The sequence below is a fragment of the Harpia harpyja genome, chromosome 6 (genome assembly GCF_026419915.1).
Source record: "Harpia harpyja isolate bHarHar1 chromosome 6, bHarHar1 primary haplotype, whole genome shotgun sequence".
Classification (NCBI taxonomy): Eukaryota; Metazoa; Chordata; class Aves; order Accipitriformes; family Accipitridae; genus Harpia; species Harpia harpyja.
In genome coordinates, this window is record NC_068945.1 from 43,311,927 (window position 1) to 43,338,033 (window position 26,107).

Sequence of the window (26,107 nt, forward strand, 5' to 3'; positions counted from 1 at the left end):
TAAAACACACGAAACTTGTCTCAGTCTAATTGGTCAAGATAAGCTGCCGAATTGAGGTTCTTTGTGCCAAGTTCCCTTTATCGTGGAATGCGCACCTGTGTTCTTCTAATTGGTATCTCTCTTTTTTTGTCTTCTTGTTTATTCTGTTCATGGCCTTCTAAAGGCGTCTGGAATGCTCTTGCGACCGTTAGCTAAATATGTGTCCACAACACATAAAACCATTCTATAGGGCATAAAATGGACTAAGGAAAAGAGATGAAAAAAGTTCTAGAGAAGAATCACTTCTCTTGATCGAAGCTTAGACTTGGATACCCTTCTTCTGTTCTCTGCTCAGATCTCAACAGCAACATCCTGTTTGCCAAAACCTTCCACAGTTCCAAGAGACACGTGACAAACCAGAACAAATCAGCATTATTTGGTCCCACGCATGTAACTTAGGCCTGGTACATTTTAGAAACATAAAATAATTTCAAGAACTCACAAACTTTAAATTGTTCTTTCTAAGTGCATACTTTACCTCTCTTTCTACTTTGTCAGTCTCGTATTTAAAGACTTGTTCTCTTAAATCAGTACACTTAGCATTTAATTCCTTGTTTCTCTCTTCCACTAGGTAAACTTGCTTTTCGGTATCAGCTCTGAGTTTGTTGAAAATATCATTAAACCGGTCCTGCACATCATTCACTACTTTTTCTTTGATGATCCCCTTGTTCTGCATATCTTCCTGTCGTGGTTTAACCCCAGCCAGCAACTAAACACCACGCAGCCGCTCACTCACTCCCCCCCCACCCAGTGGGATGGGGGAGAAAATCGGGAAAAGGAGCAAAACCCGTGGGTTGAGATAAGAACGGTTTAATAGAACAGAAAAGAAGAAACTAATAATGATAATGATAACACTAATAAAATGACAACAGTAATAAGGAAAGGATTGGAATGTACAAATGATGCGCAGTGCAATTGCTCACCACCCGCCGACCGACACCCAGCCAGTCCCCCGAGCGGCGATTCCCTGCCCCCACTTCCCCCTTCCTATACTAGATGGGACGTCACATGGTATGGAATACACCGTTGGCCAGTTTGGGTCAGGTGCCCTGGCTGTGTCCTGTGCCAACTTCTTGTGCCCCTCCAGCTTTCTCGCTGGCTGGGCATGAGAAGCTGAAAAATCCTTGACATTAGTCTAAACAGTACTGAGCAACAACTGAAAACATCAGTGTTATCAACATTCTTTGCATACTGAACTCAAAATATAGCACTGTACCAGCTACGAGGAAGACAGTTAACTCTATCCCAGATGAAACCAGGACAGTATCCACCCCTTATTCTATACCATTGACGTCATGCACAGTTCCCATACCTTTAGTTACATCCTGATCAATCATCACCTTTCCATCCCTTTAAGACATATGAGCAATGAGATATATATATATATATATATGTATACACACACAGAGATATCATTCCTTTAGTTCATGGGTCATGTTTATAAAATGTTCATTGAGTTCATTTAGTTTCCGACTCTGGGCTCCATCTGTCATACCAGTCTTTCTGGACAGGAGGGATGGTGCAAAGTCCTCTCAGTCGGTAGAGCAGAATTGGGCTTCAGTGCGGTGTGACAAGCAGGTGACATTTGGTGCAGCACGAGGATGGTGTGCACCGTTGGATTGTTGCATGCTGGAGTCAGTTCTGGTTCCATCACTACTGCGCTTTGCTCAGTTTTATCACAGTTCTTTTCTTGCTTGATCTAAGTGATTCTTACTATAGTACTGTGGATATAGCATATAACAATTATAGTAAGGATAACATACAGTAGCAGGGTTATATAGCAACTAATATAGTTTAATTCTGGCTATTCTCACCCAAAATTAAATCCCCTTGAGGCACACATCGGACTTCCCCATCTTTTTGCATCACCCACCAAGTGCACCCAGGCCCTTGAGCAAAAGCAATCCCACGAATGGGTTTACCTTTGCCTGAGGCAGGAGTAACCCAGACTGTCTTCCCTAACATATTTTTTGTGTGCACTACAGGGACTTTATCCCCTTCTACAGTATGTAAAAATTCTGACTGGGCAGGGCCACCCCGATTGGCAGATCCTCTGGTGTTGACTAACCAGGTGGCTTTTGCTAAATGTGTATCCCAATGTTTGAAAGTTCCACCCCCCATTGCTCTCAATGTAGTCTTTAACAGTCCATTGTATCGCTCAATTTTCCCAGAGGCTGGTACATGATAGGGGATATGATACACCCACTCAATGCCATGCTCTTTGGCCCAGGTGTCTATGAGGTTGTTTCGGAAATGAGTCCCGTTGTCTGACTCAATTCGTTCTGGGGTGCCATGTCGCCACAAGACTTGCTTTTCTAGGCCCAGGATAGTGTTCCGGACGGTGGCATGGGGTACAGAATATGTTTCCTTCTCCTTCAGCAGTTTCTGCAACTTGTCATGTAGGACTCCATATGGCAGCTTTCCACCTCCGATGCTTTCCCACGATGCGACAGGATCCGTCAGTGAACAGGGCATATTGCCTCTCATTTTCTGGCAGTTTATTATACAGCGGGGCCTCTTCAGCACGTGCCACCTCCTCCTCTGGCAACATTCCAAAATCTTTGCCTTCTGGCCAGTCCGCGATCACTTCCACAATTCCTGGGCGACTAGGGTTTCCTATGCGAGCCCGTTGTGTGATCAGTGCAATCCACTTACTCCACGTGGCATCAGTCGCGTGATGTGTAGAGGAGACCCTCCCTTTGAACATCCAGCCCAGCACTGGCAGTCGGGGTGCTAAGAGGAGCTGTGTTTCAGTACCAACCACTTCTGAGGCAGCTTGAACTCCTTCATAGGCTGCCAATATCTCTTTTTCAGTTGGAGTATAGCGAGCTTCAGATCCCCAATATCCTCGACTCCAAAACCCCAGGGGTCGGCCTCGGGTCTCCCCAGGTGCTTTCTGCCAGAGGCTCCAGGTAGGGCCATTCTCCCCAGCTGCAGTATAGAGCACATTTTTAACATCTTGTCCTGTCCGGACTGGTCCAAGGGCTACTGCGTGAACAATCTCCCGCTTAATTTGTTCAAAGGCTTGTTGTTGCTCAGGGCCCCATTTAAAATCATTCTTCTTTCGGGTCACTTGATAGAGAGGGCTTACAATCAGACTGTAATTTGGAATATGCATTCTCCAAAACCCCACAACACCTAAGAAGGCCTGTGTTTCCTTTTTATTAGTTGGTGGAGACATAGCTGCTATTTTGTTAATCACATCCATTGGGATCTGTCGACACCCATCTTGCCATTTTATTCCTAAAAACTGGATCTCCCGTGCAGGTCCCTTGACCTTACTTTCTTTTATGGCAAAACCGGCTTTCAGAAGGATTTGGATTATTTTCTTCCCTTTCTCAAAGACTTCTTCTGCCATGTTGCCCCATACGATGATGTCATCAATGTATTGCAGGTGTTCCGGAGCTTCACCTTTTTCCAGTGCAGCCTGGATTAGTCCATGGCAAATGGTGGGGCTGTGTTTCCACCCCTGGGGCAATCGATTCCAAGTGTACTGGACACCCCTCCAAGTAAAGGCAAATTGTGGACGACACTCTGCTGCTAGAGGGATTGAGAAAAACGCATTAGCAATGTCAATTGTAGCATACCACTTGGCTGCCTTTGACTCTAGTTCGTATTGAAGTTCTAGCATATCTGGAACGGCAGCACTCAGCGGTGGCGCAACTTCATTCAGGCCGCGATAGTCAACTGCTAGTCTCCACTCCCCATTAGACTTTCGCACGGGCCATATGGGACTATTAAAAGGTGAGCGAGTTTTGCTGATTACTCCTTGGCTCTCCAGTTGGCGAATCAACTTGTGGATGGGAATCAGAGAGTCTCGGTTGGTGCGATATTGGCGCCGGTGCACCGTCATGGTAGCAATTGGTACTTGTTGTTCTTCAACCCTCAGCAACCCCACAATCGAAGGGTCTTGAGAAAGACCAGGCAGGGTAGACAGCTGTTCCGTGCCCTCCGTCTCCAAGGCAGCTATACCAAAAGCCCATCGATACCCCTTTGGGTCCTTAAAATACCCTCTCCTGAGATAGTCTATGCCAAGGATGCACGGAGCCTCTGGACCAGTCACAATGGGGTGTTTCTGCCATTCATTCCCAGTTAGACTCATTTCAGCTTCCAATACAGTTAACTCTTGGGATCCCCCTGTCACACCAGAAATACAAATGGGTTCTGCCCCTTCATAACTTGATGGCATTAAAGTACACTGTGCACCGGTGTCTACTAGAGCCTTATACTCCTGTGGGTCTAACGTGCCAGGCCATCGAATCCACACAGTCCAATAGACCCGGTTATCCCTTTCTTCCACCTGGCTGGAGGCAGGGCCCCTCTAATTCTGGTCAGAGTATCCAGTATTCACTTCTCGTAAAACTGGCTCAGAAGTCCCTTCAAGAGGATCAGAAATAAGATCAGCCCTTCTACTCTGTTTGGAAACCGGAGCGGCATTTTTCCTGGTAGAATCCCCTTTTGTGGTGGTTTTTCCTCGCAGCTCACGTACCCGTGCATTTAGGACCGAGGTAGGTTTTCCATCCCATTTCCTCATGTCCTCTCCATGATCACATAAGTAAAACCACAGGGCACCTCGTGGTGTGTACCTTCTATATTCTCTCTCTTGGGCAGAGGAGCGCTCACTCCTAGTAGCTGAGACCTTGGTCCTTACAGGTGGGCAACAGGACATCTCCTCTTTGAATTGCTGGAAATCCTCGGACAGCTTCTCCACAGCCAAAATGCAGGCTTGTAGGGAGGAGGAGAGATTTTCTTCATATTGACGGAGTTGGCGAGCCACTTCATCCACTGTCGGTGCCTCTTCGTCTTTCCAGGTCATTATTGCCAGTGAGTTGGCATAGGACGATGGTGCACTCCGTACAAACTTCTGCCACATGGGTCGTGTGCATTGGACTTCGTCTGGATCTTTGGGTAATTGTGGGTTGTCCGGATCATGATGAATTGTCTCTAGCACAGCTAATTCCCTCAGATATTGGATACCTTTTTCCATGGTTGTCCACTTGCTTGATTGACATATAACATCTTCCTTAAAGGGGTACCTTTCCTTCACACTTGACAGGAGTCGCCTCCAGAGGCTGATGGCTTGTGTCCCTCTTCCAATTGCCTTGTCAATGCCACCTTCCCTGGCAAGCAATCCCAGCTGCTTGGCTTCCCTACCTTCTAATTCCAAGCTATTAGCCCCATTGTCCCAGCATTGGAGGAGCCAGGTGATAATATGCTCACCTATACGGCGGCCAAAATCTTTTCGCATATCCCGCAGCTCACTCAAGGTTAGGGACCGGGTTATTACCTCTGGTTCTGCCTCTTCCTCCTGTTCCCGTGATGGCCCTGGTTCGCCTTCATCCTTCGCTAAGCGAACTGATTTTTTTGTATATTTCTTTTTCTGTACGGGGGCAACTGATACTGGTGCAGGTTGGTCCGCTGGTTCAGTTGCAGTACCGCTCGCCGGGTCTTGGATAATCGCGGTGTCTGTTGCCAAGGTTTGGGTAGCTGCTGTGCTCATTGCCGAGGCTGGAGGGGCTGCAGTGCCTGTCGCTGAGGTTTGGGTAGCCACAGTGCTCGTCGCCGGGGCTGGAGGGGCCGCAGTGCCCGTTGCCGAGGTTTGAGTGACCCCAGTGCTCATCGTTTTGTTGTTAGGTCCAGAGACCTTCTCTTCCCCTTGAGGGTACTGAGTGGTGTCGAACAGGGCTCGATAGGCATGGGCCAGGCCCCAGCACGTTGCAGTAATTTGTATCTCTCTGGAGCTGCCGGGGTGACAGCATACCTTTTCCAAATATTTTACTAGTTCTTCTGGATTCTGTGCTTGTTCAGGGGTGAATTTCCAAAACACTGGAGGTGCCCACTTTTCTAGGTACTTGCCCATACTACCCCACACACCCTGCCACTCATAATTATCCAGCCTTGGGGCAGATCTCTGGGTGATTTTCTTAAATGGTTGTTTAAGCTTAAACGAGAGCTGAACCACATTCAGAAGCATGCTAATTCCTAGCAGTACGGCTAGGACCGTGCTGGTCCCAACATCCCAAGAGTATTCAAATTTTTCAAAATTCTCAAACACCATTGTAACTGGACTGAAGGAGAAAGGAGAGGGGAAGAAAGGTATCCCACCCATAGACTGGTTTTCCAAGGAGGAAAGGTAAATGGTATAATTATTAATAGTTTCCCACAGATGGCTTCCACAGTATAAAGGTGACAATGCTGAGTGCAAGTACCGGATTAATCCCACAGCCGACGACTTTATCACACCATAAACCAGTGTTATACAATACATCAAAGCAAAAACCTTAATCCACCTCCCATGGATGATAAGCAGCAGAAGAGGGACTACATACAGCAAGCGAGGTGATACATAACAGAACTTTAAAAACCAGAGCAACAACTCTAAGAACACATAAATCAACATAATGACCAGCGACTATTAGACCAATATAATGAATGCTTATAACAAATTTGTTTTAACAAGCTCTGGTCAGGTTTATCGTTACCTCAACCCTTCGTGCCCCACGTTGGGCGCCAAAAAGGACTGTTGTGGTTTAACCCCAGCCAGCAACTAAACACCACGCAGCCGCTCACTCACTCCCCCCCACCCAGTGGGATGGGGGAGAAAATCGGGAAAAGAAGCAAAACCCGTGGGTTGAGATAAGAACGGTTTAATAGAACAGAAAAGAAGAAACTAATAGTGATAATGATAACACTAATAAAATGACAACAGTAATAATGAAAGGATTGGAATGTACAAATGATGCGCAGTGCAATTGCTCACCACCCGCCGACCGACACCCAGCCAGTCCCCCGAGCGGCGATTCCCCGCCCCCACTTCCCCCTTCCTATACTAGATGGGACGTCACATGGTATGGAATACACCGTTGGCCAGTTTGGGTCAGGTGCCCTGGCTGTGTCCTGTGCCAACTTCTTGTGCCCCTCCAGCTTTCTCGCTGGCTGGGCATGAGAAGCTGAAAAATCCTTGACATTAGTCTAAACAGTACTGAGCAACAACTGAAAACATCAGTGTTATCAACATTCTTTGCATACTGAACTCAAAATATAGCACTGTACCAGCTACGAGGAAGACAGTTAACTCTATCCCAGATGAAACCAGGACACTTCCAATAGCTGACGGAGTAAAAGGTTTTCACTCTGGAGCTGGGCCAATCGCTCCTGCATGGATTCCTGCATGGATTCCTGCTTTATTACAAGTTTGCTTACTTGATCTTTCTCAAGTTGTTGAGCATCATCACATTCCTTTGCCTGACACTGGGCTTGACTTAATTCTTTTTGTGTCATTTCTAAAAGCAATGTTTTTTCTCGGAGTGTTTGTTTCAACTGGTGAAGCTCATTTTCTAGACTATTAGCTTTGCTTTCAGCTTTACTCAGCTGCTGAGACAAGCTCTTGTTGGTTTCTCACACATCAGAGAGGTCATGATGAAGCTTGTCTTGCAAGCGAAGCCATTCATCGCATTCTCTCTGAAATGTTCGTTCGACATCACTTTTTGATGACTGATGACGTTCAAGTTCTTGAACAGTAGTGTTCAGGCGGGAACGAAATGATTCAATTTCTGTCTCTAGTCTGTCTTTGCTTTCTTTCGTCTGCTCAAGTTTGGAAGTTAGCACTGCAGATTCTGTCTTTAATAAGTTCAGCTGTACACTGTACTGAAAAACCGTGTGTGTTAAGGCTTCCTCGTTCAGTTTAAGTTCCTTTTTGAGATCTTCATTTTTTTCTTCCAAGGTCTCATTTTCCTCTAAATATTTTCCTTCTTCCTCCTGGTGCCTAAGTCTTACTTGAAGCACCAAGACTATAAAGCTTTTAAAATGTACGTGCATGCCTTTAAAATATTCCCTTTAAGGTTAATTTAGCCATATTACACATCTGGTAAAAACAAGGCTAAAAAGACATTTCCTTCTCAAATGTCTTCTTAACACCTATCCTTTTGTATTACTGAAAGTTAGCTGTACAACTCAAGCATCCCTGGAACACAATAGTCTTGCTGTATGTATAATAAACAGGAAATACACAACTTATTTCCACAAACATATTCACCTTACATTTACTGGGCAGCACAGCCAAGAACAAATTATTCTTCCAAGCACTGCGCATTCTTAATAAATTCAGTAAACTCTTTTCAGGATTTTTTTTTTTTTATACAGTGTTTATGATTGCTTGTTCACCTCCAATTATTCTAACTCCTACAGAGACTTTAATTCATTGCTGATATTCCTTCATAAAAATTCAGTATGTGGAGGTGGAAAAGAAAGGCACACTGAAGTAAGTAAGTTTGATAAGGGAATAAGTAATGAAAAAAAAAAAACCAAGTAATGGGAACACAAAAAGTGAGTGTCAAACAACTTTATTCCTGGTCAACCTTGATGTAGGTGTTTCACTGCTAGAAACCTTAAAAAGTGCAGATGAAATGTCTATGAAATGAAAAATAACAGATAGCTTAAGAAATGGCATAAATAGTGTCTTCTATTAGTTTCCTACTTGCACATGCAATTCAGGTACACGCAGGACTGATGCTGCTTTCCAGAACTTTTAGAGACATAAGGGAAAACAGAAATGGTATTTACACAGTGAAGTTACACTGGTAAACTGTAAATAATCCATCAAGAAGCAGAAAAAGTTACAAAAGATTTATTATGACTTCAGAATGAACATGGTGAAATCTAATTAATTAGAAGAAAGTCTGCTTACCTCTGAATTTTTTCCTATAGTTCTTCTTGTCTCTTCTTCCAATTCCTTTTGTCTCCAAAGGTGGTTGTTCAAAATTTCTTCTTGCAGGGCTCTGGCACTCTTTTCCTGAGAGAGCTGTCTCTGTATTTCATCACGCTCTTCTTCAACCTACAGTAATACAATTAAACCACTTGCATCTTGAGAAAAATCAGAGCTAGCAATATCCTCCCATTCTCTTTTGTATTCTTACCAATAGTTTTGCTTCCCCGCAATTATGATAATCCGTCTATAAATAACAAATTTTAATTTTCTTCTGAAAAATTAAAGAAATACAGAATGTTTTGTAGTAATTTAGAAAAATAACTCAAAGTCAGGCTTGGCCTGAAATAGAAGTGAAACCTAAATGTCGAAAAAGGAGAAAAGGAATCATGAACTTGCAAAGGAGGAGAGGGGGGACAGGGGGGACAGGGGGGACAGGGGGGACAGGGGGGACAGGGGGGACAGGGGGGACAGGGGGGACAGGGGGGACAGGGGGGACAGGGGGGACAGGCGACTTGTGAACCAACTGTTCTCAACTGTCCTCAAAGTTTGGCAACAGCTATCCAACGCCTCTTCCATCAACAAAGCACCTCCTTCTTTAGGCATACTGGAATACAATGCCAATTAAAAAGAAACAGAAAATAAGACAACAAGTGTCTAACTCATCATTTAACACACCTGTTTCAAGAGCTTCTGCAGTGTTAGTAACTCTGTTTCTAAATTCCTTGAGTGTAACTCAAGTTGCTGTTTCTCCTCCATCTCTTTACAATATTGATCTTCTTTCCTTCTGAGTTTTTCTCATTTTCTCATACAGAGTTTCTACTCTGAGCCTCTTTTCCTCTTCTTGTTTCAAAGTAAATCTGGGATTTAACAGAACATTTGAGAAACTAAAGCACTGATATAAAAGTAAATATTCTACATTATGAACTTGCCGAGACAACTCAAACCATAAAAATATGAAATCTGAAAAGTTTAAAACATTTTTACTGTAATTTTTAACTTTTTAAAGAATTTTGACTTCATTCCATTATCCGTGGTATCAGTTGTACAAGATATGAAAATAAACCGTTGAGTGATTTATCATTTATTTTTAAGTTTACATAGGTAAATATACAGCAGTATGCACATTTCTACAATTTGAAAAAAAACCCAAAAACTTCATTTTCCAACCACTTCATTCAAAAGGAGTTTGTTGTCTTACCAGATCAAAGCATCAGAAACTTTTACTATGATTAATATAAGTTTTCTTAATATGCTAAGCACTGCCTACATATTACAGATTCAGTGATCGCAAGTAATACCAATGAAGCAGCACGCCACTTAGACAAGACAGACCCAACAATTTTTTAGCAAGCCTTCTGTAAGTCTAAACCAACTGCTGACCATAGGAAGAGCAAGCAGCTTTTATTTACTCAAGAATGAGGACAGTGTTCAAAAATACATTTAGAAATGCATAAGGTTTAAGCTTAATATGATTAAAAATAGTTTTAAACCTCAATGGATCTACATCTGGGAGAAAGAATAGCAATTTAATTCTGAAGATAATTTATAATGAAAGCCTTAGGGAATGTCAACTTCTTTACTAACTGAAACAATCAGCAATAAGCACCAACATGGTAAAAAAAAAAATAAAAAAAAAAAAAAGTCCATGGCATGTCCACAGTAGCCAAACAAGAAAGCAGTTCTATGTTTGATAATTATTTTGAATATTTTTTCTGATATCCTTGCAATAGTCAACAACAACAACAACAACAACAACAACAACAACAAAAAAATCAAGTATTAACATAAGGAAAGAGCTGCCAATTGAAGATCTGCTTTGGAAATTCTGCAAAACAAGTATCAGCAACCACTAATAAATTATTCCAAAGATTGACAGTAACATTTGTATTTGAATGGTTTATCTTGCAAGGAAAAAGCTTTACGTATAATTTTTAGTGTAACGTCACCAAAAGTATAGCTTTTATAAGTGTAAAGTTAACATTGCTTTGCGAATTTTTTTAGAACGAAAATATTAACTCTTTGTAATCGATAGATACTTCAGAATTTTGAAAAATGGTTGGAGTCAAATCAGAAGGCCATTGGCCTTCTCAGCCGCCAGCTCATACGAGCTCATGTTGAGCTTGCTCTCTGCCAAGACCACCAGGGCTTTCTCAGCAAGCTCCCCAGCCAGGCCACCCCACGGTACATAATCACAAGGGGATCTTCCTTCCCCAGTGCAGGGCTTTGCAGTTGTTCTTGTTGAATTTCATATGGTGCCTGCTGGCCGCTCTTGTCTGAACTGATGTGAACAGTGATTAGAAATCTCACACCACCCAGGTCTAGTTCAGCAGTATGGGGAAAGGGACAAGCCTGAATTTGACCTTTCAAATAAACAAACACTGTCAGCTCTGTTCTGAGTTGCATTCTGTGGAATTACCAGAATTCTTAATATTATACACTAACAGAGGCTGCAGAGACAAAATAAAAATATATCTTATATAAATCTCTCTCTTATAGATCTCATTTTCCCATACATACTCTCTTGTTCTCTTCTCTTGCTATTAAAAAAAAAGTTAAAACAACATCCAGAAGATTCTACGTGGAACTAAATGTTGGGGGAAAAAATGCCTGGGTATAAGTAGCATAACTCGCCCATGGGATTCAAAAAACCCAAACCCAAAAGACTAGAAACTTCTCACCCTATCACCTGTACCATCAGCATCTTCTGGAACATGAACACTGACACGATAACACACTATCAGAACACGAGGTTACATACTTAAGGCTTTGGATATCACTTTTCCATTCCAATTCTTGGTGAGCCAATATGGATTTCAAATCTCGAGTTTCTTCCACTATTAATTGTGACTCCTCCTTTTCACTTTCCAATTTCCTTACTTCTCTCCAGACAGCTGTATACCGATTTTTTTCACGTTCTATTATCTGTTCGTATTCAAGAAGTATGTTCTGAATTTTCAACAAAATAGCAGAACTTATTTTGAGAGAAAAGACACAAAGCTGCACATCCGCGCAAATACTTTCCAAGGTATAAATTATTTAATTCTTTGCTTTTGGGCGTAGGTGGCAAGGTTCTGGTAGTGGGAAGACTACAGGTAGTGGGGAGGTCTCTGTGAGAAGAGGCCAGGCGTTGCCCTGTGCTGAACACAGCCAGTTCCAATAGACCCACCACAGGGTACAGCTGAGCCTCTCAGCCACGCTGGTGGCACCTTAGGGAGAACGTATTTAGGAAAGGGCAAGAACACCACACAGGCAGAGGAGAAGGGAAAAAGAATGTGAAAAACAGCTTTGTGAACACCCAGGTCAGTGAAGAAGGAGGGGGAGGAGGTGCTCCGGGTGTCAGAGCAGAGATTCCCCTGCAGCCCACGGAGACACCATGGTGGAACAGGTATTTCCCTGCAGCCCCTGGAGAGGGCCACGCTGGAGCAGATATCCCCAATGCAGTACTGTGGAGGACCCCATGCCAGAGCAGGTGATTATTTCCTGAAGGACCTGTAGCCCATGGAGAGCCCAGGCTGGAGCAGATTTTCCCTGAAGGACTGCAGCCCATGGAAGGAATCACACTGGAGCCGGGGAAAAGCGTGAGAAAGAAGGAGTGGCACAGGGAAACTGCTGTGTCCTGACTGCAGACCCCAGCCTCCCTGCACTGCTTGGGGAGGGGTAGCGCAGTCGGGAGTGAAGGAGTGAAGCTGAACTCGAGAAAGGGGCGGCGGGGAGGTCTTCTTTTAATTTTTTTGTCTTTGTTTCTCACTATCCAAGTTTATTTTAATTGGTAACAAATTAAGTTAAGATTCCCCAAGTGTAGTCTGTTTTGCCTGTGACAGTAACTGGTAAGTGATAGCCCTGCCTTTGTATTGATCCTCAAGCTTTTTCATCCTGTTTTGTCCTGTTGAGGAGGGGCAGTGAGAGAACAGCTGGGTGGGAGTTTGGCCTTTAGTCAAGGTTAACCCTTGCCTAACAAAATTTTATCATAGTTTAATAGACATAGTAAGTGATGCTTATGTTTATATAATGCTATGTGTACATATGCAAGTATCTTATGACAGTTGATTTTTTACATATACGTTTAAGCAAAGCCATTATTTTGCTGCACCATTTGTCATTGGCTATTAAGGGGATATAAAGAGGAAAAAGATCTTGCTAACTTTTGATGACTGCATTAGAAGGAGCTGAACTGCACTTGGCAAGAACCCACTTCTACAGCTCTAACTAGACAGAGAACCAATGATAAAGTAAGGCATGTTTGCTGACAATACAGACGTCTATGGTTAGGTGAGATAATTTCACATCTTTTGAGGGGGATCTCTAATCATAAAGAAATACTAGATCAAAATATAAACCTAAAATACCTAGGAGTGCATACAAAGTAGTCATGTTTTAAAAGAGGAACTTTTAACAGCTGAAGACAAAATTACTTGAAAACATACCCGTATGATCCACACTAAGCTGTTCTAACAGCAACATAGCCTCTTTGTAGGTTGAAGTTGGTAATTCAACATCCTCTGAACTTGTGTCAGATGAGTGAGTTAAGTCAAGGTCATCAGTTACATCCATTTGTATGCTGACCTACAAACAATACAGTATTTTCTGTATACAACTATGTAGTATTACAGATCATTACAAATGCATGAATGATTCATTCTTTTATTCACAGCCCATAGATTTGGCTCAAATATGATGAAGCTGCATACTAGCAGCAATTTCTGCATCTGGTTGACCACTACATAAATGCTGTTCCCATCTGAGTGATTAAAAGCTGATACAAACTATTTATCAAGAAACCGATTTTACAGTACCTTGTTCTTTTCACTTCCTGTTTTTGCTGCAGGTCTGGAAAACAGAAATATATTCAGTACTGGAATGCTGATATTGCATTATGAACAATATCTACAGTGGCTCTGAAAACTTAATTGCAGAAGTGAATTAACTAAATTTGAATATAAGAATTTTGTTAGATGTAGTTGAAGACTGAAAAAAATTTGTGTACTGTTATGTCTATTGGAAGGCTACTTTTCCACAAGATATTAAGCAAATAGTTGAAATAACTGTTCTCTGCACTTCACTCAAAGTCACAGGAATCTTACAGCTACAAATGTGTAGATACACAAACATACAATGTACATGTACAGCGTATATGTGCATTCCCGTTTAATACTAGAGGTTGAGCTCTCTTCAGTACTGAGAATCCTTCTCTTACAGGTCAAAGAACGATAATTCTGGATTCTCTAGTGTACTGGGTCTGTCTGGGATGGAGTTAATTTTCTTCAGAGCAGCCCACACAGTGCTGTCTGTTAGATTTCTGACCAAAACAGTGTTGATAACACACCAATGTTTTAGCTATTGCTGAACAGTGCTTGTACAGTGTCAACACCTTCTGTTCTCACTTCGCCTCCCACACAAGTAAGTTTGGGGTGGGCAAGAAGCTGGGAGGGGACACAGCTTGGGGGGAGAGGGGCGGGGAAAGTAGAAAAACTTGGGATGCCTTCAGGAAAGAGTAATTTCGCTCTTTTATAAGTCTCTCCTCTCCCTTTTTAAAAATCTAAAATATATATATTTATACACATGCACAAACTCAGAATTTGTGCACATCTGACCTTATCAATAACTTGGCTAGTATGTTTAAAGCACTCCAAGCAAAAAAGAAGTGTTTTTGAGCACAAAGGGCATCAGGTAGTATTGTCACATGAAAGAACAGGAATCATTGTACACATCGGGTTTACAAAACTTACCTTTAGCTTTCAGGTCAATTTTTATCATTAAGTTAGTTTTATTTATAACATTCCTTATATTCAGTACCTTCCTTCATCTTGAGATGTTTCACTGAAAGTGCTATCATCTAGTACTTGAAAATTATTCCCACTGGAAGTGCTCATCTGCTGATTAGCCTTCTGCTTTGAAGTCTGTCTTTTATTTTTCTTTGCAACTTTGGCATTCAGGGCAAATTTACTACATTAAACAGAAAGAAAAGAAATAAGCACCAATTGAGTAGCTTTACAGAAAATATTTCTCTGAAACAGACATACTTAAGATGATGTCCAGAAACAACTGAGATGAAAAATATCTATGATAAAACACAGACTTGACCCCAAAGATCATGGAAGATACCCAAGTATTTAAAAAAAACCTTCCCCTAGGAATAAGGGGGAAATGTGGAATCTGAGCTAGATTCAGGTAAGATGGAACACATCCAATATCCCCATTAGAGGAAGTATCTAGAGCAGAGATTCCTTTGAGGGACAGACAGGAAAACACTCCTGCTTAGGGTTACACTTTGGGTTCAAACTTTTGAGATTGGTTTGGTAATATCATCTTTTCCCTTTTCCTGACAAAGAGCACCTGAACTTAATGAAAAGGAAAACACCAACCACATGGAGATCCCTAAAATCACCTAGAAAAGGGAGAAAGCAAAGTAAACTGTAAGTTCCTACTTTTCTTTTCTGGATGGCCATTTCCTACAAAAATAACTGTTTTTTCCAGTCTTCGAATTTGGTTTTGAAAAGTCTTTTTTTTTTTTCCTTTTTTTTTTTTTTTAAAAGCAGGCAATAAATTTGCACCTCCGTTGTCAGCTTAGGTTTTTCTAAAAAACATTTTTTTTTTCTTAAATGTTTTCGAAGCACTGGACAACTCAGTATGGCTTTCAGCATTGAGGAAACTACTTCAACTACTACAATATTAGAAAACCTAAAAGATACTGAAGTAGTACTACAAAAAAGAATTATTTCCTTAGTTTACCCTTTCATCGGCAGTTTAATCAATTTTGAACTCTCCTCAGATGAAAAATTCTTTTTGTCTTTTTCTTCTACAGTGTTCTCATTCTGCAGTTTCAAACAGTCATTCTTCCTTAGAGCAAGCTTTTGTTTCATGTGCTGATCAGTAACAATACCCGTCGGTGTATTTAATTTATCAAGATCTTCCTGTTTTGCCACGGCCTGCGTTTTGAAACATCTTTCTTTGCTTTTTTCCTTCTCAACCTACAAAAAGAAAGTTAAACTTCATATATTTCTCAGTATTTCTAGCAAGGAAAAACAGCATATCCAAGATTGAATAATTCAGGATTTAGCTCCGCAATCACGTAAAATGAAAAAAAAAAAAAATTAATTCATATAGAGAAGCTTTTTCACTAAATTACACTACAAAGTGTATCAAGTCACTGAAAGTACTTCGAATTCACTCATGATTAAAGATATAACAAAAACATAGCCCTTAGAAAGAAAACAATAGTGTATCTTAAAACGTGAACAACAAAAAAGTGAAAGCATTACTGATGGACAAAGAGTTAGAAGGACTGCACAATGTTAGTTGTAAACCCAGAAAAAAATCAAGTGGAAGTGTGCTGGGCTACCGCTTGCTTAAAGGGCGGGGTGGGGCAGGGAGAGATCTCAAACCCACAAGCAGAAACGGTTTCACAGCAAACAGGAATTTTAGTGAAGAGCAATGAATACACGCCATGCAGAAATCACAGCAAATGAACAGATTAGTCAAGACCCTGTTCAGAAGCTATTTTCATTCTTTGATTCAGAATCAGAACTGATGTAATTGTGTGCATTTCTTTTTATGGCAATGAAGTGATAACTACTTACGCTGGAACTGAGTGCCGCCTATTGTTAAACTGGAACAATAATGCATTCTGTGTTTTCCAAAAACCTTCCAATTAATTACGTAATGGGGAAAAGGACAAGGCTCTACTGCTCTCTTTATTCATAAGTAGCATATTTCCATCAAAACAAAACCCAATTTGCAGAAAGCATCTTCCCTTAATAACAAATAGCTAAAGTGAACAGGACCATTGGTATGGAGAAAGGCTAAAGAATAACCATTAGCAGGTGAACTTCTACCTCTTTTTGCAGCTGTACCTTCTCTTTCTCCAAAGCCAGGAATACTATTTGCAGCACTCCTACCTTACTCTTAAATCTTTCCATATCTTGTTTTAGTTCTTCGTCAAGATTCCTTTTCCGCATGCCACAGGATTGCCGAGCATTTGCAAAAAGACTGTCAATTTCTGTTTCTCCTATTTTATAATTGTCAATAAGGCAGTCCCCGGGAACTTCGTAATTAAATCCAGAGTCTTTTCCAAGTTTCCTTTCCGTTACAAAAAGTGTGTTTGCATCGCTTGTAGAAACAGGTCTTATTTTAGGAAGAATACTAGAAGCGTCATCCAAAATACTTGTTTTTAAGCTATGTCTCAGGGAGTATTCAGGACTTCCCTCTACATTTCTACTACTTCCATTTTCATTCTCTTCCATTTCCATAGTGGGCATTTTCTTTTCCTCTCCTTTTGCTAGAGGCACCTTTGTATTACCTGTATCGTTTGTGCTATCTTCTTCATCTGTACTCCAGGTATCTTCCACATTTGCATTTAAGTTATTTGGATCAGGAAGGACACCAAGACTCGGAATTTCAATTTCCATTTTGGGTTCTTTTCCACCTAGCATAAGTTTAATATCTCCAAATTCACCTTTAGTTTCTAACTTATTACTTGATTCCATCACACGAGATGAAACAACACGAGAACTCTTCAACTCTTCACTGAAGCCATCTTCTGACATTTCTTCCACATGGGAAGTAGTTTTCCCAGTTTCATTAATTTCACCAAACAGCTGCTTCAGCTCTGCTGTAATGTTTTTAAAATTTGTTTTCAATTCTCTTTTCTCATTTTCAACCCACATCCTTTCATATCTTTCTTCCCAAGGTTTTGGACTTAACTGCTTGTCAGCACTGTGCAATTCCTCATTTTCTGCTAGGGCTTCCTGATGTGAAATTTCTGCTTTGTCAGTCTGATTTTCATGTGCTGTTTTTTCTATCAAGTTGGTAGTTTCTAAAATATATTTATCCTTAATAAACAGGTACAGACAGAAAGATTACCAAGAAAAAGGAAGTTACAGTTAATCTAGGTAATTTCTGTTGCAAACTCACCCTATCATATAACAGAAATAATACAAATCAGACATTTTGAAAGCAATTGTTTATAATAAAAATCAAAGGGTACTAAATTAAAGGTTCACTGAATCATAATTTTCTTAAAGATAGGACTTACTTGAGTGACAACAGGTTTTCTTGGATGAGATTTGTCTGGACATTAGGGTTGCTTTTACCTTTTAGCCTACCTGCTTTCTGAAACTGCTGACATTTGTCACAAAGCAATTTATTTTTTCACTTTTTACTGCTTTAATACCATTTTTCATTACAACTGCCTACATTTTCCCCACTCTCCTTCCTCCATCATTCTCTGCTGCCTGGCATTTTACAGTCCCCTGCCAGCTGAGCTAATACAACGCGAATGAACATGACAAGCTTTTACTGTCCACCACACGGAAAACTGGCTAAGTTAGCACTATTTCTTCACCTAAGACTCAGAAATATTAAATTCCATTCCAAGCTCCAAAGAAAAGGATTTACTAGGAAAACCTGTCCATTCCTTCCCTTATCCCCAAACCCAGGAAGCCAAGCTTGTATGAAAACCGTTCCATGCCTCAACCCCACCCAGTCTCCTGACATCCCTGACCCCATGCTCTGTTCCTCAACAGTCCTGACTGCTCCTGTCATGTGTCACGCTCCTCCCAACATGCTCCCTCTCCATGTGCCTCCTTAGCTCACGGTCCCTTCTACATAGGGCCTGCAGCCTTGGTGTCCCAATGGGCTACGACCGCCCAACTCCTCGCTCTCTTTTCTCCCTCTGCAAAAGTTCCTCCTTTCAGAACAGGGAAGGAGCACCTCAGCCAGCCACCATCTGTCTCGGCCTCTCCGTTCCCAAGTTCATTGCCCAACTACTACCACCTTTCAATAGGCTTAAGTTCTGTGCTCTGCCTACTGAAATTAAGCAAGACCTTCTTTCATGGTGACTGGGTGTGGGGTGGAAATAATTTGCTCCACTGTCCCTTGACATGTTACAGAAGACTCCAGACCCCTCCATCCAGCCCTGTCCTGTATGCCCAACACAGACTGCCTGCCTTATTCCCCTCTAGAATGCCCTCTGAAAAAAACAAACAAACAAACAAACGCACGCTTTTCAAACACTTATTAACATGGTCAAACAAGTGCATATTTTGCAGAGGCAGTGAAAGCATCAGAAAGCTCACCAAATGTCAAGTTTTTTTGTTTGATCTTTCTCTTACAAAGAGGAAGATCAGACATGTTTAATCCAACAGATCAGCATATTATAGACAAATCTTCTTCACTTGAATGTGCATTTTGCATAGGGGAAAAAATGCGTTTGCACTGTTTCTCAGCACCACACAAAAGGAAAAACATTGATCAAAATTTAAGCAAAGCAGCTGGAAACAATCAGTATAACAGCAAGTATCCAACACAATGACAAGGATTTTACCCCACCATAAGATGACTTTTTCCAACTTTACTTCCGACTATAATACAACCATAATCTACAGGACTCTCCCTTCAGCTCTATTCACTGACTGGTAAGTTTTCTTTACCTTAGTGTATACTACAATTTACCAGTTCAGGCTCTAATTCAGAATACTTGGTTTTACATACCCGCGCCCCACAATTTTCAATGGCATCCTTGGTGTCTTCTTTTTCAGCTGATGATGACGTATGAAAGGTAGATCCCGAGTACTCATCTACGGTGAAAACCACATATTTTTTTTATAACCAGTGTGACTTAATACTACTTATTTACACCTCGAGCGCACCTTGAATCACCATATTTGGGAGAAAAATCGTAACACAGAATAAAACATTCCCTCAAATTTGTGAGGTCCTAGAGAGAAAATTATCATAATACGGATTTTTAAGATGCATCTGTGTGAATTCCTTTCTTCCAGGGCATTTTACTTTTTAATGTATAAAGGGAATTTGCTGAAAATCACTATAATGGTCACAAATAAACCACTCTTGTTTCTTAAAGGTGTGTGATCTCTCTCTCTCTGACACTGTGCGTGCCATGCAGTAACTAGCTACATTCCTCCAGCAATTTTAATTTCCCTACGTATTGTGCACAGAAAATCAGGAACGACAAAATCACAGGCTTGAAATCTTTAAGGCCCCAGTTTTAATCCATGCATGAAACAATGGTCTGTCTCTAGACATGGATCTGGACTGAGTATTTTAGTCAAACTGCTGCATCGTCTGTTGCAGAAGACACAGATGGGACACTGAATGAGAGACAGGCTTGTGAAATGTTGAGGAACAACCCATGATCTGGACATTTCACTTGTACTGTTGAAAACTGCATTCCACCCTTTCCTCTCTCAGAATTTCTAAGTAATATTTGACAGGTCACAAACTCCTCAGAAGCAGTCACTGAGCCTGGGCTCCCCATTATGGGGTGCCTACCTTGAATCTCACTTATATCCGAGAATTGGATTCCAGATAGTCCCAGATACAATTTAGAAGCAGCAACTCATTGTCATTGTTTGCATGGAAGGCACACTGAACACAATTTTAAGTATCAAGGATTCAGAAAGAAACAAGTCCCAGCAGCTCAAGCGTGGCATCTAAAAACAGAGATGGAGGTTTTCACCTTAATCACTCTACACCTCCTTTCCCGCTCCATAATTCCATGGTTTCTGCGCAATCACCTTTCTGTAGGCAAAGCTTCACTGCTAAAGAGGGACACAATACTCTTTCTACAAGAAAAGCGAGCAAGACAGGGAGAAAATAGGTATCCTCATAAAAATACAAAAGGGTCCAGTATTAATGAGTCACAGGGCCAACCTCACTTCTGGCATTTTCTGCTTTAGGCAACTCCTTTTGCAAGCTTTCATTTCTTGAAGGGGATTACATTAAGATACAAGCTTAGAATTACAAATCATTATGTCTGAATTGGGAACCTAACCTCGTCAGTCAGTCATACAGGTCTCCAGAGGTTGATTCTAACCTCAAGTTATACAGTGTGAAATAACAATCTTCTCCTCCCACCTCAATCACGGGTGGGTGCAATTTCCTAGACTTTCTCTGAATTTGTTTTTGGGGTTTTTTTAGAACAAGGCATTTCCCAACACATGTTAGTCATTAGCGGCTTGACAGCCCTTATTTCACAGGGTTGTTATGATGATCTATTGATGACTATGATACTCGTCAGACTGTCTGAAATGCATCATAGATAATAACATACCCTTATATCTAAGGATAATGTTCTATGAGGAAAACAGGCATTTTCCCCTTTTTCTTGTTTTTCAAGATCACAGAGTAGATTTAGCCTTTTACTGATACTTGTAGATAGCCCAAGCTCTTTGCTGGTGCAGACGAAGGCTCCAACCAGCATTAGAAATAGAGGACAGATGTGCTGGTGGTCAAAGCACATTTGTAGATAGCACCATAGAGAGTGTCATAACTTATCAATACCAAGATGCTTGGAGTAAGTGAACACTTAGCTCCTATGCAAGTAACATCCGTAATCTGGAGATCAACATTGTCCTTTCCTCCAATAGCTATGCACAGTTTTTGTAGATGGGTCCTTGTCCCTCTTACTAGAATTGTAATGTGGCTGGAGAATTTGAACCAGCAAGTCCCTCCCTCACTAAGCACACAGTTCTGGGAGTGCCAACTGGACGGGGTGGCCAGAAGCATTGGAGCCTGACGAAATCCAAGAGAAGTATCTGTACAAACGTCACACTGATTTGTAACACTCTTTCAGAAAACAAAAGGAGAAGAACTCAAGAGAGTAGAACTAGGCAGACAGGCACCCAGTATGCTGGTAATTTACACATAAGCCTCTTGGGTGGTAACAATACCTCCTAGAATGAGAAGAGTCTAGACACACCAGTGTGCTCAGAGCTTCTACTGCTCCTAGAAGCCTCTCCACCCCAAGCACAGCAGGGGGTGGTCAATCTCTCAGATATATGGGGCTGCTCCTATACCATTTTCATAAAAGGTACACTTGCCAGACTTCTTCTGTCACTTCATCAGTGTTCATTCAGGTCACAAACTGCAACATGCATGCAGCCTCCTACCATACAACTTGGTATGTGTGATTACTCCCACCATGTAACACGGACACTACAATTTTGCTTAAAAGATAGACTAAGTATTTTGTGGATGCAGGAGAGCTGTGACACCTTTCCTGAAACATACTGCACAACACTGACTGAATAAGCTCTTCTGGTCAACTGTATCTGCCTGAACGCTGGATAAAAGCAGACTTGCCAGCACCCAGTTTTGTACTGACTTTCTAAACATGCAATTCACATTCTCTGTTCAGAGTATGTAGGTATCTTAATGTTTTGGATTCTGTTTCAGAGTCACTTTAATCAAAAGCAACCCAAACTCCTATTCAGTCTTGCCCACCATGGTCAATAGCAAAGTTTTCAGTAGCAGCTGTTTAAGTCTGAAGTCTCAATCTTTAGATAAGATTTTAGGATCTTTGGAGCCCATAAGATTTTTTTCCATAGGGTTTTTATCAATCTTGAAATTTCTGTTCAACAGCCACAGAACAAGGAAAAAGGCAGGAAAGATGAAAGGCAACGATGTTCTTCCATCTGCAAAATTCCAGTTCTCGTGGTGTCAGTAACTCTAGTCAGTAATTATTTTTCCAGCCACTGGAAAAATAATTCAAAAACATGAACATATAAATACACAGAAATCCCTGTGCATACAAAAGACGCAAATCCCACACCTTTTTACTCTGCCTGCTCCCTAGCTGGTATCAAAAGATGACTTTTAGTTGTCTTTCCAATTAACCTTTACCTCTCCACTCTCTCCCGAGATTTCCCTCCTCATAAATTGTCTTACATAATGACTTTTTGCAGATTACAGTGCAAAGCAGCTACTCTTCTATACAGAAAACATGAGAAGACCACTACTTAATTTTGACCCCAAAATAGATTTTAAGAAGTTATTACTATGACTCAGTAACAAAGTAAATAGAATGACAAATTTCAGCTCTCATTCAACATTTAATTGTGCAAGATACTGCACCTGTTTTCCAGATTTATGAAATAAACTTGTGGAGGATGGCATTCAACCCTCTCACAGTTAGAAGTATTTGTGCTGCAGGAATCATGATTCTTTGCTGAAGCAATCTAAATTGCTTGAACCCAAATCCAAACATAAAAGTTTGAAAGAAATTTTCACATGTACTTCTTAACACCTGATCTTCAAGATAACACATGGGTAAAAAACAACATGACAGAAATGAATAAAGACACACAGGAAAAATAGCTGACATGAAATGACCTATGAAAAGGCAGTCTTTCCTTTCTGTGATTTTTAATATTATAACATACTGGTCCACTACGGGGCTACCTTTCACATTACTGTATAATACAGACAAAACCAAACCTCATGTTTTAACTGAACAACTTTTAACAAACCTCTATGCATCTTACAAAAACACTATCACTGCAAAATAAAGGGCAAAAGAGGACCTGTTGTTGCTTACCCATTGCAAATACATGAGAGAGAGAAGAACAAAAGGAGGAGTGAGATATTTTTCCTAGAGAGAAGTTTAATCTCTAATATTGTCAAAAGAACAACAGTACTTTCCCCCCCCCCCCCCCCCCAAAACAAGTATGCCAAAGAACTTGGAACTATTTGTATTCTATACTTAGAAGTTACAAGTTCACTTGCCTACATATCTGTTCACCTCTCTCTGCTTTGTATTTTCAACAGCTGATTGTAGAAACTCTAAAACCTGAATGGGGAATTGTTTCTCATCTCATTAAAAAATACACAAATCAATAAACAGTAGAACAAAGAAACTAGAAAAAAAAAAAACAAACCATTAAGGTCATATATCCTCTCTCCAATATATAGTGGACCAGCTAGCTGCTTCACTTAGGGAGCAGGTATGGTGGAGGAAGCCTACATCACGGAAGGGTATTTACAGTGTTGAATGGCAGACTCGAGGGAGCACACACATGCATAGAGGCATATTTCAGTAGACCTTCTGCTCCCAGAACACCTTGCTAGAACCATTCATTTAATATTAGGGAAAAATTTGCAAGTACAATGTGCCTGTCCATAAAAACACTACAAAGAGACTGTTACAAATACCTTCAATATCCTCTGCACCTCCTAAACCAAATTCCTCCAATAGATCTGCAAAACAAATAAATCAGATGCTTTATTTAATACTCCTATCCAGAAAGATTACAAAGCTCAACCCAGAACCACATGAAGTGAACATTACCTGATTTCTGCTGCCTTTTTTTAGCAGAGGTTTCCTTCATTTCCAAAACAGATTCAGAAGTCTTCAGCTATGAAAGACACAATCCAATGAGAAAAAACCAAATTCAAAGTAACTGCATACTACTTAATAAGCAGAACAAGTAGTCAGTCTGACATGAACAAATACTTACCGGGGAATTGTTGGGTTTCTCCGAAAAGCCTGGAGGTGAAAAATGTTTTGGGAAGTGTTATTTTATTTAATTGAAGGTATCTTCTACTCCATTCAATATCAGTAGTTTCTACAACTAAGTAATAGTTGCAAGCATTATTTCATTGAGAGCACGATACCCAACATTCAGTTCACCTCATCCTAGAGCATTTGTATTAGTATACACGAAATGGAGAATGCATAGTTCCCATTGTGCACCCTGGATTTAAAAAATAATCATCACAGAACTAGGACAATTCATGTGAAGCAATAAGGTCATGCTTGTTAACAGAACAAGATCAAAAATATTTAGTCCTTTTGAGGAGCTGAATCCTGCTTTCTAAAAAGATTATTTCAAAAGCCAAAGGGGGTCTGCTGTAATGAACAATCATAAAACAGTCCAACAGCACTATGACTGTGATTATCCTGTAAGTCTTTAATGTTGAGGAGTATTTTCCCTTCCATTGATGGGACAGAGAAAGCATGGGCGCATCTACAGAAACCTCATACATGTGTCCTTCAATGAGGTAAAAATCAAGCTAGTTCTCATCAGATTGTTCTGGTTTAGCTTGCAAGGAAACAGAAGAAACAAATGTTGCTTGGTTGTAATCTGTATTTATAGCATCGTTCCAAGTACTTTTTTTTTTTTTTTTTAATTTTTGTCTAACATTAAATCATTTCCAAACCCACACCGTCCACCGGCCCACCTATATTTTTCAAATCCTCTGCTTTAGTCATCTTACAGTTTGAGTCCTCTCATGAGAGAAGTATATGAAATGTTACTAAGAATGGCTCCACAGCAAAATTTTTATATTTAAAAAAAAAAAAAACTATTAAAAAGCAAACAATATTTGATTTCAGGAAACTTGGTGGTCTAGCAGTATGGAAATACCTTAGAAAGATTACCATAATCACCTTTTACCCCCTTTTCACACTGATTTTAAACTTATCTTAATAGCATCATATGAAGCAGACTTCCATGACAACTACTCAACAAGTAGATTTACAAGCTCCCAGGAGCCTGTAAAGTTTTGCTTCCAGCTTACTAAACTAAAACTGCATTAGCTTCTTCAGCTATTCTGTTGTACCTATACTACAAGCAGGACTGACAAACCATTTGCTAAAGGAGAAATCCTTCAGAAAAGAGTTCTACTTCCCTGCCATCCTACACTCAAGATGCTCAAGAGACAGTGTCACAAACTACAGGCAGAAACCCTCAGCAACAAAACCTAAACTTTTAGTCACATTTTAGCTACTAGGCAAAGCACAACAGAAAGCTATCAAAAATTAAGCTAAGGGAAAAAAAAAAAAAAAAAAAAGATTAGCTAGATCATAGCTTTCTTCTGCTGCATTATCATCCAAGAATGTTTAAGTGTTCAGACAGGTCAGTCCTAAACCACATACACTGTCATCACTATGCAACAAAAACCTGAATCCAAAAAAATACAAACATGTCCAAAGAACACATCTAATGCAAACAAGACAACTTCCTTTACAAACTGGCCAGCAAGTGCTGTGATAACTGGTGTTAACTAACAAATACTAAGCACTTCATCACTTCATTGCTATAGCACACACCCACATCATAGCAGCATTCCTAAGACAGACACTGCTAAAAGTTTACTTTAGCCTATAAAGGCTTACAGACAAACATTTAGTCCACGAGGAAATTACCATTGTCACGTTCCCCTGAAACAATCTGTAAGCATGCTCCGTGTCTGTCTGCAGCTGGGAGCAACACACCAGACGATACTTTTCTCGGACTTCCAGAATCCGTCTGTATAATCTAAAACACATGCATAAGAATTGGTATAAACGCATTTTCAACTCATTTCTATGCAAAAAGCTCCTGCTAAGTCAATTTGCACAGCATGGTGTCCTGGGTTCAGCTGGGATAGAGTTAATTTTTACAGGAACCTGGGAGGTTGGGGGGGGGCATAGCCGAGGCAGCCGACCTGAACTAGCCAAGGAGCTATTCCATACCATGTGACATCATGCCCAGTATATAAATGGGGAGCGGGCCGGGGGGAGGTCTCTCGATTTTTGGTGGTGGAGCGTCGGGTTCCGGGTGGTGAGCAGTTGCACTGTGC

General features: G+C 40.8%; 1 protein-coding gene across 1 annotated transcript in view; it reads right to left on the reverse strand.

Moving 5' to 3' along the window:
- LOC128143586 (ankyrin repeat domain-containing protein 26-like) overlaps nt 1-26,107 on the reverse strand; it is a 63,571-nt gene that overhangs the window by 18,786 nt on the left and 18,678 nt on the right. The window contains 18 exon segments of the mRNA XM_052790946.1: nt 518-721; nt 7,141-7,814; nt 8,602-8,623; nt 8,726-8,872; nt 9,422-9,542; nt 9,544-9,603; nt 11,505-11,717; nt 11,913-11,952; nt 13,171-13,309; nt 13,540-13,573; nt 14,540-14,689; nt 15,476-15,714; nt 16,579-17,574; nt 19,235-19,320; nt 23,696-23,740; nt 23,832-23,898; nt 24,001-24,029; nt 25,692-25,803. Coding sequence (XP_052646906.1) covers nt 518-721; nt 7,141-7,814; nt 8,602-8,623; nt 8,726-8,872; nt 9,422-9,542; nt 9,544-9,603; nt 11,505-11,717; nt 11,913-11,952; nt 13,171-13,309; nt 13,540-13,573; nt 14,540-14,689; nt 15,476-15,714; nt 16,579-17,574; nt 19,235-19,320; nt 23,696-23,740; nt 23,832-23,898; nt 24,001-24,029; nt 25,692-25,803 — 3,378 coding nt within the window.